This window comes from Bactrocera tryoni, chromosome 5, assembly GCF_016617805.1.
Source record: "Bactrocera tryoni isolate S06 chromosome 5, CSIRO_BtryS06_freeze2, whole genome shotgun sequence".
Classification (NCBI taxonomy): domain Eukaryota; kingdom Metazoa; phylum Arthropoda; class Insecta; order Diptera; family Tephritidae; genus Bactrocera; species Bactrocera tryoni.
The window spans coordinates 49896724-49913165 of NC_052503.1; the positions used below are offsets into that span (position 1 = coordinate 49896724).

General features: G+C 36.8%; 1 protein-coding gene across 1 annotated transcript; it reads left to right on the forward strand.

Annotated features, from left to right (window-relative positions):
* The first annotated feature begins 2314 nt into the window (after positions 1-2314).
* LOC120778784 (amidophosphoribosyltransferase) lies at positions 2315-9669 on the forward strand. The gene is made up of 6 exons (XM_040110771.1): positions 2315-2520; positions 3491-3639; positions 7980-8300; positions 8355-8966; positions 9028-9370; positions 9433-9669. Exons 1-6 carry the CDS (start codon positions 2499-2501, stop codon positions 9582-9584), a joined length of 1599 nt encoding a protein of 532 aa, XP_039966705.1. The 5' UTR covers positions 2315-2498; the 3' UTR covers positions 9585-9669.
* Positions 9670-16442: the final 6773 nt, after the last annotated feature.

Below are 16442 nucleotides of genomic sequence, written 5' to 3' on the forward strand. Positions count from 1 at the left end.
AGACGATTTCGACGGATGTCCAACCAGAAATCAATGGGCATCACTTCGATTTTTGATTGGCTTTGGCGTAGTTTTTTTTGGTTACGGCTCATTGTTTCTTTCCTCCATTCCGAAGATTGTTGACTTGTTTACATGTCAAACTCATGAACCCATGTCTCATGAAGTTATAATTCGACATGAATGTGGGATCGGAATTCGAACGATCAAACATGTCCAAATAGGCCTGCTTACTGTATTCTTTAAAAAAAAATCAGCTTTATCGGGAGGAGTCGAGCAAGAACGTGTCTCATACCCAAAATATCCACCAAAAACATTCAAACGGACTCGGGAGACATGCCGATGGCTCTATTGCCATCTCTCTAACACTTGCCTGAAGGTTTTCAAACACCAAACTCTTCACTTTTTAATATTTTCATAGTTGAAGAGGTCGTATGTTATCCCGAACGAGGCATGCCTCTCTCGATCTATCGACCGATTTTGATAAAACTGAATCACCGTAAGCCTTTTCCAACATTCGCAACGATTCCGCACACGAAATTTGGTTAGAAATATCAAATTTGAGACAAATTCTTTGTTCGATATTTTTATCCATTGTAAAAATCGCAATGCACTACTGAGTTGTACCGACTTAAGCAGCTTTACAGAAACTGTTTGACAGATCGCGCTCATACTGATCTGATCTGCAATAGGACCATCTTGGCAACCTTGCCCAAAAGTAATGCGACAGCGGTAGAGTTTTACATTTTCGTAGGTCACTGTATGCAGCTTGTGTAGCTGGTAATTATCAATTACTTTTATTTATAAATAATTTTAATTGCACTGCTTTGATCGTATTATTTACATGTATTGATGATTGCAAGCGCATAATTTACCAAATTTCAGATTGTTCAACTTTGATGAAGATTTTATTTTCGGCGGTATAATCACACAACCGTATCACAGGTGGCACAAGCGCCAAATGATGCAATTTCGATACCGCTAATATCATGCTAAAAATACTAAAATCCTAAAAATACCACAGAACGTCACCAGAAGGGGGGTGGTGATGGCTTGCGGGTTCACTATTTGTGAAGAATGTGCATAATAACGCGAAAGTTCAGCTGAGCACATCGCAGCGACGGATTGCATCATTTCGCGCGTAAATAACTCTAAACGGAATGGAATTCGGAAGACTTTACCCAAATATTTGCAAAAGTTATTTCAGGAATTTGTTATTAATATATGTTTTAAGCAAAAAAAAATTGTTTTTAAAAATTAATAACAATGTTGTTTACACCCGCTTTGAGCTGAACTGATCGCAACACTCGCATGATTATTTTCCATATAGAACATAATGCTTTTGCATTGGAATATTATCATCAAATCGATGAAGCCGCTGTATTTTTAGTGAAAAGTTTTCCACTTCAGAAATCAACAGTGTTAATAAATAGTGATAATCCGACAACAACTACAAGACACAACACTTTATTGAAATGTTTGTATGTATTACATATTATCAAGCGCTGCCTCGCCTAGTCGCCTAGCAGCCCACCTTAGTTGTTTTCGATATTCCATTTGTTTACATTATTGCTGTTGAAAATCGCCTGCTTTTATTTGTTGTTGAATCGAGAATATATTAAGTTAGCAACAAAAAATGTATGGCCAGAAAAACAACTCAAAACATTTTTGATTGCGAGTGCTAAGGTTCATCTAACATAGGATTCTAAAATGATTTCTAACGCCATATGAACAGTGCTTTATCAAAACTATGTCGGTGGGGTAGTCATTACCAGATGGCGCCGATTATGTTACTCATTTACGTCCCCCGGTACCCGGTACATACTCGTACATATATGTGTATTATGTATATGTATTAATTATTTCTTAAGGTTGTCTATTGCACACCTATTTTTACGAAACACAATCTAAGCATTCTTCTGCATCTTTTTCGATTATTTGCGGAATGAGTCAATTAAAAATTAATAAGATAGTGCCAAAGTCGATTATCAACCATATCGGTGTGTATATAATATTTGGCACTCACGTAGCGTAACACTCTCTTTTACATATTTTATTGATTCAAAAACAAGTGTGTGAACTATTTTTATGCAAACACAAATGAGCTGACTTGGATGCTTTGAGTTGAGCTTATCAGTTACCAAGCTGAACCATACAACAAGCAGCGTCTAGGCAACCCCCGAACAGCTGATAACGCTTTCGATTCGTACTGTTTGTCTTGATATTGATGAATTGCCTCAGAAATCAGAAAAACAAATTGACTTATAATAGCTTAAGGCAGAGCATCGCCTAGTCACTGTTTAATTCAAGCTTTGATTATAGTCAGAACGGTCGTTATAACGGTAATTCAGTGAACAAAGCGAAAATTGTTGTTGAAATCTGTATAAGAACATTTCAATCCAAAAACGTTTGCAAATTAAAATATTTTAGCGGTTTCGTGGTGAAAGTAACGTGATAGATAATACTTCAGAACTTTAAGGACAATTTATAAAACAATCACAATGTCTTGTGCGGTGAACAACGGTAAATGTCTAAGCTTGGTTGATTTGTACCAACAACTCTCCAAAATATTTATAGATCACTCGGTGGTAGACAAAATATTGAGGCGGTTACTTGATATGTGTATGTTAGTTTCGAAACAGTAGATCTCGAAGTATTCAAGCTTCAGTTACCCAACCACTAACATTTTCTGTGTTGCTGAAATTATAACTGGTCTAAATGAAAGAAAAAAATTAATTGAAGGCGAATTGCGAGAATAGAATAATTTTGTGGAATAATTTTTCAAGCAATTATAAGATTGTTGGCAAAACTCTCAACGATTAAAAAATGAGGTATTTTTATACATACAAAAATGTGTCGTCAAAACGAACCACTTCTGGGAACTAATTTTAAGCCAACAAAAGCAAAACAAGAAAAAACATTAACTTACCTACCCTTATACCCTTCACATGTGTATTTTTACAGCCTAATATGAAATGATCTTTATCTTGATTATCATCGGTTGGTTTAAATGTGAGGTATATGCTTTAGTGGTCCGATCTGAATAATATATACGGAAATTATAGTGGCGTTTTGCGTAATACTCCACGCCAAATTTCGTGAAGACACCTTATCAAATAAAAAAGTTTTCCATACAAGGACTTGAGTTGGATCGGTTAGTTCATATGAAAATTTTATGTTATAGTGGTCTGATATCGACAGTTTCGAACAATGATCAGCTTCTTGGAGTGAAAAGGTCGTGTGAAAAATATCAGATCTATGTGGTATGTCGGAGATGCTACAATCGGTTCATCTCGACACACTGATCATTTATAGATATATTTTATAGGGCTCTTACATACTATACATAAGTATACATATATTATGAATTTTATAAGACGCTTTTCAAAGTTTTCTCCAGGCCCAATTTATTATATTTATGTATTGCAATTGTTTATATTTTGTAAACACACTTATAAGGCGTTTTAACTCATATACATTTTTTTATTTTCAGACTCTAATAATGCCGTCACAAAGAGTCGGTCGAAAATTTTTCCTGACAAGAAATACAAACAGGTTCAACCAACGGGCAAAGAAGTGTCGGGGCTAACACATGAGTGTGGTGTGTTTGGAGCGATCGCCTGCGGTGAATGGCCGACTCAGGTTAGTAAACTACTAGCTTAATTTCACAATAATTAAAAACGTCGAAGATGTAAATAAACTTCAATATTATAATGATAGTTTTTAGGATTGGTGTCTGAAATCACAGCTTTTTCTGAATTTAGATAAATGTTCTCAAATCTCGTATGTGACCTTATCTTCTAGTTACAATATTTCCTACAACATGTTACTGATATCAAAGATCTTGGGGTAATCTTTGCCATTCGATTTTCCGTCAATAATCACATCAATTATATCGCTATACCGTCGAAATGCTTCCAAGTTTTTCGACCCCTATACGTTAAAACTATTGTTTGATTGTTTTGTTCGTTTTATCTTGAAGTATGCTATGTCCATCTGGAGACCATCTTGTTTATCGCTATTACCCCTTAAATAACTTGAAAATCGACGGTCCGTTCTCTGCCTTTCATTTTTTTTCAATGTAATTAATGACATTATTTGTTAGGAAAACTTAATTTCAATATTCAGCGTTGCCTTAGATCTATTTCTCCATTTTATTGTAAAAAGTAGAAAACTAAAATTGCGGATTAAGTTCTTTTATTTAAGTTATCTATTTGTTTAATCGTATTTTTATTATTTTATAATTCTAATTTAAATCATGTTTTTCTAATAGTAAGAAATAATGTTCATAGACTTAAGTCACTAAATAAATAAATAAATAAATAAATAAATAATTAAAGCTATATACATACATATAAATAAGTAAGGCTTTATAGAATTTTTATAGATGGCGTGTACTCGTATGTAATAAAAAATCTATGAAAATTCCATACAGCCTTACTTAAAAAGTCGAATATCTCGAGAAGTATTAATGATAGCGATTTTCACCTTGTACTTTTTTGTAGCAAAAAAAATTTCCTACAAGTTTGTCATGTATGTACATTTTTTCTATAGCTCTTGTCATTTACGAGATAAATGCGAGTTTCGTGGAAAAGTCAGGTTTAGAGCCCCGTACTACCTCGCCGGTGCGAATTTCGACTTTGTCGCAATGGGCACTTTTGTAGAGTGTACAATTCTGAGGAATATGTGTCTAAAGTCAAAGCGATGCCATAAAATGCCTCTGAGCTATAGAAATTTAAAGATAAAAATCACGATTGTCGTGTATTTTCAATGGAAAATTTTTACATGTCTTGGTCTAGGCCTTGATGTTAATATTAAGTGCTAAAATTTTCAGGGAATCTTTTTTAGGATATTTCCAAGGTAATTTCATGATGGGATTGAAAAAAATGAATAGTTCCAAAAGAAAAACCAACCTAGTGTGCATGCAAAATGTTTTTTCTAAAAAGCGAAAATAGGAACCATACCGGATTCTTAAGATGTTGGAACATCTCTCCGATTCAAAAAGTCTTTTAAGTTGAAGCTACAATACTTACCCACACATCGTTATTAGATTTTGTTGAGGCTCATCCGTTTCAGTAAAGTGATTATTCATATAAATAAATATTGAAAATTTAAATGAGTGTAATAAATGGGAAATATTTAAAAACAGTTTATGTTTTTCTCACTTAATCACGATTAATAATCTAAATCCGATAGTAACAAAGTGCTTCGAATATGTTATACTGATTAACTGATCAAAAGTAGCTAGTTGTCTATGTGCGAAATTTTGTAACGCCACCGAAGTCTGGTTTTATAGTCACGCTGTTCAACACGTGAGTGAATCTTACTTAAGACTATATAATACATATTATAAGAATCTATAAATAATATAAATTATCAGTGGATATCTCTTTCAAAATTGTAGTGTACAAATAATGTTTACGGAATAAGAAAATTGTCAAAAAAATATGTATATGTAATTATTAAAAAGGTTAAGTGGAGGTATAGAAAACACATAATGTGAGCAAAAAATAGTAATACTTTTTGTTTTAAATTTCGCGGGAGAACCCATTCGTCGAAATATGTAGTGTTTTTGATTGGTACAATCTCTTCAAGGAAAGGAGAGAGAACGCGTTGACGACGAACCACAGCCATCAACATCAACTGATGATCAACACATCAGATAAACCTTTTTGAAACATCATTAAATTATTAAATTATTTAAATTTAATATTAATATTAAATTTAATATTAAAAATTCCACCTACCAGGATGTCAGGAAACGTATTATTACTGGCAATGAGTCTTGATTCTATGCTTGCGATACGGAACAGACGATCAATCGGCCGAATACCGTGGAAAAAGTTAACCGAAGCCAAAAAAATCACATCAAAGCAGGTGAAAAATGAAGGTTATATTAACAGTTTTTTTTCGATTATCGAGGTGTGTTGCACTCCGAATTCCTTGCAAACTGTCAGCACGGAATACTATTTGAGTGCTATAAGTCGTTTGTGTGAAGCTATTGTAAAAAGAGGTAGAAATTATGAGGCGACAGCTCCTTGTTTTTGCACCACGATAAAGCACGTTCGCATACTGCATTGATTCTTCGTGAGTTTTAGCCAAAATTTCAACCAATATCTTGCCGCAACCACCGCATTCGCCTGACTAAGGTCCGTGCGATTTCTGGCTCTTCAGCAAACTCAAACGACCGGTCCGGGGAAACCTTTTTAAGTTAATTCAAGACAGTAATCGTGAATAGTTACGCGCATTGAAGGCTATTTTAAAATTATGAACAAGGTTTTACTATTTTTAGCTTAAAGTAATATGATGACTACGGATCTTAAAACAATCATTAATTCTTTGTAGTACTGTTGCTATTACAACTAGTGACGTATGTAAATTACATGTCGGTAGCGATCTATCAAAGTAGAAAAAATTATTAAATTTATAAAAAGACAGAAAATAAAGTTTTATTATAAAATTAGTTAGTATATGGGCAACGATTGTTTAGTAAGACGATATCGTAGATATCATAGTACACATTGCTGCACTTGAACATTTGTATAAACTTTTCTCGAACGGTGAAGTTCTGCAGTTTAGAGTGAGTTGAGAGCTTTAGCTCATGGTGAATCGGTGGTACATGGTAAGGATTGTATAAACAACTTCAGTTTCAAATCAAGGCTTTTGAATTCGCTTGTAAAATAAAGTCGTTTTTTGACACCGGTAAATGCTTCCCTGACTTTGTTTCTTGCCTTGCTACAATATATTCTATACATACTATATTATGTTGGGCTGCGCCTATTATTATCCTTTCCTTATTTGTTCTTTTAATAGTATTTTTTAAGTTGGTGTTGGGTGCCAGTTATCAAAACTGCTTTCTCAGCCAAATATATGCATTCAACCTTGACTATATTATGCGAGTATAGCTGTCATACAAACTTCACTGATTAAAACTAAGCCCTTCTATGAAAAACTTCTTTATGAATTCGGTGCAACTGAAGTTAACGTTTTTTCTTTAGTTTTCCTTCCTTCGCTGTATTAAAGCCTATCTTATTGGTACAGTTGGAATCTAATAGTTGTTTCGGCGATGTGAAGAATCCAAGTGTATCGAAAGTAGCTAGTTTAGAAGCGGACAGTATACTTCTATCATAATTTATTTTCTTCGGAGTTATTTCACCTAGAACCGTAGATTTGTGCCTACTAGATAACAGTCAGGTCGGGACCGGATCGGACCGTACCGGAGTCTGTATCCTTTCTAATGCGTGATCCTGGTGCTGAAAATACCAGAAATAAAGGGAATAACAATGGCATGAACACCTGATGGATGAAGTTAACCAACTTATAAATGGATTCACTTATTCAGTAGAAAAAGAAACATTTATTAATTATTATCATTATTGTGACGTAATTAAAAGTCTAGTCATTTTGCTCTGATTCGTGTGCAACATGCAAACAACCAACGTTCGTGCATAAATTTGACACAAATAAACAAAGTCGGAGCTGATGACGTACATAAATATATTGTTTACAATTTTTATGTTTTTGGAATCCAAAGCAAAAATAGTGTTGTAATGAGTTTAAGACGGCGGGCCCACAAAGAAGTTCAGTATGTGTGACTTCTGCGTATGCCTCTTACATTATCAGCATTGACGTCAGTAGTTGAGGGGTACAGTTAATAATGACATGTTTAATTAATTGATCGCATCCATCGCGGGATCTATGACCAGCTATGCGTTGAGCCTCTGCGGCTTATCAGCATTGTGCGTTGCTTGCTTGGGGTCTAGAGATTTTGTAATTGCTTTTGTTTACAATTCTTTAACATGACAATACGGGTTGTTATTGTTACAGTCTTCAATTACGTCAAACCAGTGAACTCATTTATCGGCCCATGTACTTGCTGGTGAGGCGACCAGTTGCTTGCCCAGTTTAGTATGCCGTTTTATTGAAAATTTGCAAGATTATGAATGTTGAACCAAATCCTGATTTTTTCATTGCGTTTCCAGATTGATATTGCTCAGTGCATTTTTCTGGGGTTGGTAGCACTACAGCACCGTGGACAGGAGTCGGCCGGCATCGCCACAAGTTTAGGAAAAACTGCCAAGAATTTTAATATTCACAAAGGAATGGGAATGATAAGTAATCTCTTCAATGATGATGCGATTCGAAAATTAAAAGGCAACCTAGGCATTGGCCACACCAGATATTCGACAGCAGCTGCATCGGAGATGGTGAATTGCCAACCATTTGTTGTGCACACTGCACATGGAGCTGTGGCGATCGCCCATAATGGCGAACTGATCAATTGCGAATCTCTGCGTCGTGTGGTGAGTATATGATATTTTAAATTCGTTTTCTTTTCTCACTTTCAATGCTTTAAGGTCTTGGAGCGCGGTGTTGGCCTATCCACGCACAGTGATAGTGAGTTGATTGCCCAATCATTATGTTGCGCACCTGAAGATGCCAGCGAACACGATGGACCCGACTGGCCAGCTCGTATACGCCAGTTCATGACACTTGCGCCACTGTCATACTCGTTAGTCGTCATGCATAAGGATAAGATCTACGCGGTACGCGATTCCTATGGCAATCGACCGCTCTGCATTGGCAAGATAGTCCCAATCACTCTGGGGCATGGAAAGCCAGAAGATGCACCCGCCGAGGGTTGGGTAGTATCAAGTGAAAGTTGCGGCTTTCTTTCCATAGGTGCTCGTTACGTACGCGAAGTAGAACCCGGTGAGATTGTAGAGTTGACAAAAAACGGCTTCCGTACAGTGGACATTGTGGAACGTCCGGATTACAAGAAAATGGCCTTTTGTATTTTTGAGTATGTGTATTTTGCTCGCAGCGATTCTACGTTTGAGGGACAAATGGTATACTCGGCACGTTTGCAATGTGGTAGGCAATTAGCACGAGAATGGCCTATCGAAGCAGATATTGTCAGCTCAGTGCCTGAATCGGGTACAGCGGCAGCACACGGCTATGCCAAGGAGGTAGACAAACATATATAGTCAAAATTTCGTTCTCACTTATTTAGCTTCATTTCGGTTTCAGTCCGGCATACCATTTGCCGAGGTGCTTTGCAAGAATCGTTACGTCGGTCGCACCTTTATTCAACCTTCACCGCGACTACGGCAGTTAGGTGTTGCAAAGAAATTTGGCGCGCTCGCAGTTAATTGTGAAGGGAAGCGTGTTGTTCTTATTGACGACTCGATTGTTAGGGGAAACACTATTGGTCCCATCATCAAGCTGCTGCGAGACGCTGGTGCCACGGAGGTGCATGTCCGTATTGCTAGTCCACCGCTTATGTACCCTTGCTATATGGGAATCAATATACCAACTAGAGAGGAGCTTATTGCGAACGAGTTGGAACCCGATGAACTGGCGGAACATGTCGGTAAGTCGACCACCTGCGGACTGCTATACCTTCTTTTTTATACCATAAAATGTGATTCGTAGGTGCGGATAGTTTAAAATACTTGAGTGTGGCTGGACTCATTACAGCTGTGGAAATAAACAAGACAAATACCAATCCCATTAAAGCGGGATACTGCACAGCTTGTCTGACTGGAGAGTATCCTGGAGGACTACCTGAAGAGCTCAGCTGGTAGCACCGATTGTTTTTCTTAAATAAAAAGAAAACATTCTGCATTTAAGTATTCATAGTTTACTATATACATATATAAAAGAAATCAATTAGACTTATTTATTTGTATTTTTGTATCTTAATTTTTTCTAATCGACTTATTTTAAATCCATATTGAACAAAAAATATTTAAAATATTGGTCACCATCTACCAGGAAAAATTAATATGTTTTCGTTAGCCGGAGCCATGCACTTGGCTGCAAAGTTCGCCATCAGACTCCGTGAAATCCGAAACATTAATGCCCAGTTTTACAGTTCATACTTAAGTTATGCTTAAATACTGAAAATGGTAATTAAGTAATAGCTGATTATTTTTGAATTGTTTTGAGTTTTCAGTTATTTGTCGAAAGAAGAATAATAAGAAATAAGAAATCGGATTGGAATTTCCACCAGTTCTGATAGGAGCTCCGACTCGCTAGCGGTGAAATCCGGGGTTCTTTGGTTCTTTTCATCCATTTTCGATAGATAGAACTTTCCTCGCAAATTTATGTATTGTCTGTTATAATTTCAATATTTAAAGCATATTTTTATGAATGACATTTGTAAAACATATGTATGTATGTTGCCCATAACGTTGCCATATGTCATAATAAAATTTTATAGAAATTAAGCATTGACGGTAAAACCCAAACGACTACTCAGTCTGCAACAATGCTTAGCTAAGATTTTATTTGGGCACAACTTAATTATGGCCTGTGGAACCGCCAATAAAGGTTCCAGAGAGAGACTTTCTGCAATCATCTCTAAGTTCGGCTGCATCCTTTATAACTTGGATCACTGTGTCGCGAAGCCTTCTTTTAGTGATATCTTCTCCGCGCATATATCTCTGAGAAATATGTGGATGAGGCGGAGTCGCTGGAGAAGGACTCAGTGATCGAAGCTCATGGAGAAGGTTGAAGAGACCTCTCAATCAACCCTAGTTTCAGGCTGCCAGACCAGTGTAGTGTATTTCAAGCAGATGTGGAAGTCATCAAAGTAGATTTAGATTTACTTCTTGAATCGGAGTTTGCATCCACTCCGATAGCGGATGAGTTGCTATGCAGACTATTCAATAGGAACGAATGACCTTACTAGCGATAAGATCAAGCTACTTCCATATTAAACTTGTCCAGGTTCCTATCTACAGCAGATTAGTTGGACATTGTAAAGCGGAAGAGCTTGTAAGAAAGGGCATTCTGGCCCAAATTCCATCAGGATGAGAACGGGCAGGTCTTTCACTGTGTTCGTGGATTCGGGCCTCGCGCGAGCTTAGCGAGCGTTGCTCAACGTCCACGAGCTCGTGGGGTTGCGAGAGCCTTCTGGCTCAGAGTGGAACGCAAAATATTTATTGTACTGCTAACTCTTACATAGGTTCGCAACGTTTCAATGAAAGGTAATCTAACTTGACACTGTTCCATTGGCATTCACGAGGTGAAGCTGAAATTTTCGGAGACTGCAGCTTGTTAAAGTAGCAAAGAGGAAGATAAGGGGGAAACAGCTACTTTCTTTCCTAATGTCCAATTTTCGCCAGAATACAGTTAAAGCATTTCGTTTGCCATTCTTTCTACAAACCCGGCGAATTGGCTGCAATTTACATTAGCCGCCCCAATACATATATGGCAGGCTCCAGCTGCTTCGCCCAAAGCGACGGTCTTTATGATCCACCTAGGAGGTCTGGGTATCACAAGGGCCAAGTGACTTTCGCTGTCTACGTTGGATTACTCCTGAGCTTGTGTACAGCTGCTGCCATACGCCGATGATATTGATATCATTGGCCTCAACATCTGCGCCGTTAGTTCTGATTTCTCCAGATTGGATAAGAAAGCGAAGCAAACGGTCTGGTAGTGAATCAGGGCAATTCGAAATATCGCCTGTTAAACAGTTGTCGCACTCGCGACTTGGCTCCCACGTCACTGTTGATAGTTATGACTTCTAAATCGTAGATAATTTCGTTTATCTTGGAATCAGTATTAACACCAACAACAATATAAGCCTCGAAATCCAACGTTACTTTGGACTGAGTAGGTAATTGAGAAATAAAGTCCTCTCCCGATGAACAAACACCAAAGTTTATAAGTATTATCCTCGTACAGATATATAGTCTCTGTTGGAAAGACCAGATGGATAAGGACCTGGCCACAGTTGGAATATCCAGTTGGCATCAAACTGCGAAAAGGAAGACTGACTGTTGCGCTGTTGTAAACTTGGCTATAAACGCGTAAGCGGTGTCTACACCAATAAGGAAGAAGAACCTAACCTACTAAAAATGGATTTTGAACCCTTTCGCTTATTTGACTGTTAATTGGAGCAGTAAATAAGTGAGGCTTGGTTAACCTTGTATGTTATGCATTGACCTGGCTGGTTAAATTATACGTAAAAGTCGAACGATATCCTCATATGGCTTTACATTATGTCTATCTGCTTTGTTCACAACATCTGTTGTGAATGACATTAATACATTTGTATATTTTCTGACTCAAATATAAAAATAAATTTTTTAATATTTTTGAAAAGTAATAGTTTGAAAATGCGACACTAACTACTAAGGGAAATATAAGGGATCCTTTAGTGATTTTTACCAAATTATGAGAGAGTCAAAGAATAACTCATTGAAGTATTTACCTTACTAATAACATATTCATTCAAATTAGAAAAAAAAAACTCATTGGTTATTACTGTATTTTATATGAAAGCACGGTTACATCGTCCTCTCTCCGACTCATTAGCCAAAATATGTTAAACTGACATTTTTTATTTTTCATCACCTTTATGAGACGCAATTCAGGGTACACGTTTTACCAGTGGGGTTCTGCCGAAAATTCACTTTGCCACTTAAAACAACGTATCTGCCACTTTAAATGCAAATTCATAAAAGTCATACGACATAATTATCCTGTCACAGGATTACGGCTGTTTCGAGTGTGCTGTTATTATGATATCCCAGCTCCCCTGCCACCTTAAACATACTTATATGCGCTCTATATTATCCGCCGAATATCATTCCGGGCACAAGCACTGGTACACAAACGTCTGCAAAAGAAAGTGGATAATCACACAGACCTACACAAATATACCGAACGACACTTCATCTTGCCTCCTTGCTGTCATTAAATGTTTTTCCTTTTCTTATATCCTTGCCATTTTTTAATTCATTCGCTTATTGTGGTTGCAAAATAAAAACTGCAATATGTTGGCTATGATGTGATAACTTTGAGAAGCTGCTTCGGCACTGGAATTAAGTATTAGGGGGTGTTCAAAGTAGTCATAAAAGTAAAATGCGCACAAACAAAGAACAGGACAAAAACAATCAGCGGCTAAAAAAATTGCAAACAATATTTTGCTAAGCTTAAAAAAACAATGAATCAGGATATGCGGAGGGTGGTGGATAAGTGGGTGCAATGATGTGAAAAGAAGCGCGGTCGAATGACTAAACGCTCTACGCGTCTTTAATCCGCGTGTCTAAGAGAACCCTTAGAACATAAAACTTCAACGAATGTAGTCGTAGGTATCTAACTTCATAAGCGTGTTTTTGGTTAAGTAAGGGGACATACCTACGTCGTCTTTGTGCTTAGTAAAGTTTTATTATAACTCATATAGTAGCAACGTCTTCATGTGGATGCAAAATCATTAATATAAATGATGATACGAGAAAAATTTGCATCAAATGAATTGCAAGTAAGAGTGGCAAATGCGATCGAACTTGAAAATCTATTTTTCTTTTAACTACTACTGAATTTGAATTAACGGACATATAAAAAGCAGGGAAAAGTTTTTAACCAGAGGCTAAAAATATGGATTATCAAAATCATATTTTCTTAAAAAAGTCTTACGATCCGTAGAAATAACCGTATAATGAGTGCTGGCCTTAAATTGCTCGAACAAAAAAAACTCTTTTTCCAATTACTCAAAATATTAAAATTCCGCTATTGTAAGTTTGGCCATAAATATACCCTGATCAGGGTATATTAAGTTTGCCACGAGGTCTGTAACACCCAGAAAAAAGCGTCGGAGACCCTATAAAGTATATATATAAATGATCAGTATGTCGATTTAGCCATGTCCGTCTGCCTGTCTGCCCGTCTGTATATATACGAACTAGTCCCTAAGCTTTTAAGATATCGTTTTGAAATTTTGTAAACATCATTTTCTCTTCAAGAAGCTTCTCTTTTGTCGGAAATGCCGATATCGGACTACTATAACATATAGCTGCCATACAAACTGAACGATCGGAATCAAGTTCTTGTAAGGAAAACTTTTGCATTTGACAATTTATCTTCACCAAATTAGGTACAGATTATTTTCTAAGGCAAAAATGTAATCTCCGAAGAAATTGTTCAGATCGGTTAACTATAGCATATAGCTACCATACAAACTGAACGATCGGAATCAAGTTCTTGCATGGAAAACTTTTGCATTTTACGTGATATCTTCAAAAAATTTGATATAGATAATTTTCTAAGGCGAGAATGTAATCTTCGAAGAAGTTGTTCAGATCGGCTTACTATAGCATATAGCTGCCATACAAACCGAACGATTGGAATCAAGGGCTTGTATGGAAAGTTTTCGCATTTAACGTGGTATCTTCACAAAATTTTACATGGATTACTGGTTAAGGTTATAATATAATCTCCTAAAAAATTGTTCAGATCGGTTTACTGAACTGTTGATATATGGTAATTGGGATTGTTATTGGCACAATCGACACTAAGCCACATCTCCTAGATGATTGCATTTGTTAAAAATAGGGTATTTTTTAGACGTATGGTTTTCATTGAGATGTTTTTGACTTAATTTATGGTCAGTTTGCTTCTCCAGAGCAAAAATTGAATTAATTATTTATTATCAAAAAAACCGGACTGGTTTCCGCCACACATCATGCGCAGCGTACAATATGCGGTCGACGTCATCTCCTAGCAGAGTCGGTTATTCGAGCAACCATATATCGGTTTCACACCATGTATACTCTAGTGTAGGGGCGGATCCAGAGATAGTTCTTGGAGGGGAAATAAACATTTTCTTGAAACATGAGGATTAGTGTATTAAATATAGTAGTATTTATACAGTTTAATGCCATAATCTCAAATTGACCTTCTAATATAAAATCCTACTAAATTGAAAAAACACATCATAAATCGTAGACTTGCGGGTGACATACTTTATTGCAATGTATAATACTGTAATCAGTTCGTGTATTGAATAGAAAAACTTCACAAAACAAAGCGATGCAGGCCAAGTTTTGAGAATCTTTCGATAACTTCCTCTGCAGTGACTTCAATGTCATAATGCGTGTGCAGTAACGCTAAGCCGATGAATCTGTCTTGAAGTATGTTTATTCTCAGCCACGTATTCATGCGCCGAAGTGTCGAAAAAGCTCGTTCAAAGCTCACATTCGTCATAGGAAGTGTGCAGAATATGCGAAGAAAACTATGAATTATGAGGTATAGGTCCACATCGCAGTTGTTGAACGTTTTCAATGCAGTAGTCGATAACTTGTTGTCTTTTGACTTTTGCTTCTTCCTCCAATAGCAATGCCAGTGATAAAGTTTACCTTTGGTTTTGTTTCGTCAACTTAAAGTTCTGCCGCCAATTTTGCCGTGTTTGATTAAATGGCTGAAAATGTTTGTCGGCTTTTTCCCTCATTTCCTCCCTCTGAAGAAGACGCGAATAGTCCATCTGACATCGCACGCAACAATTGGAGCTGAGCATATCTACTTTGTGGAATGTTTAGCGGAAGGATCTTGGTTTGCGAGCTTAAAAAATCCAACTCGTGTAATTATTGAAGCCGAGCGATCGTCAAGTACGTTCGGTGAATGGACCCAGCACGAAGCTTGCCACCGATCTGCATTTTTCATAAAAAAATTTTCTTGCGAGACGAAGCTCACTTTTGGTTGAATGACATCATAGGTCCAGTGCTATGTAGTTAGAATGCAAGATGACAACGGAGATCCAACTTTATTTGTTATATGAGAAGGAAATAAATAATTAACTGTCAACTTTATAACACGTTGTGGCATCATGTTAACTACCTTAGTGAGCTTAAACGTTAAATCCATTTTCGTCTCATGTAAGAAGCGTCTTGTTTATCCGAAATGTAAGCATAACAAGTAAGGAAGGGCTAAGTTCGGGTGTCACCGAACATTTTATACTCTCGCATGATAAAGTGATAATCGAGATTTCATTATCCGTCATTTACATATTTTTCAAATACCGTATTTCTGTAAAGCTTTATTCCGCTATCATCATTGGTTCCTAATGTATATATTATACAGAGAAGGCATCAGATGGAATTCAAAATAGCGTTATATTGGAAGAAGGCGTGGTTATGAACCGATTTCACCCATACATTACATGTCACCAGGGTGTTAAGAAAATATTATATACCGAATTTCATTGAAATCGGTTGAGTAGTTCCTGAGATATGGATTTTGGTCCATAAGTGGGCGACGCCACGCCCATTTTCAATTTTTAAAAAAACCTGGGTGCAGCTTCCTTCTGTCATTTCTTCCGTAAAATTTAGTGTTTCTGACGTTTTTTGTTAGTCCGTTAACGCACTTTTAGTGATTTTCGACATAACCTTTTTATGGGAGGTGGGTGTGGTTATTATCCGATTTCTTCCATTTTTGAACTGTATATGGAAATGCCTGATGGAAACGACTCCATAAAGTTTGGTTGACATAGCTATAGTAGTTTCCGAGATATGTACAAAAAACTTAGTAAGGGGCGGGGCCACGCCCACTTTTCCAAAAACATTACGTCCAAATATGCCCCTCTCTAATACGATTCTTTGTGTCAAATCTCACTTTAATATCTTTATTTATGGCTTAGTTATGACACTTTATAGGTT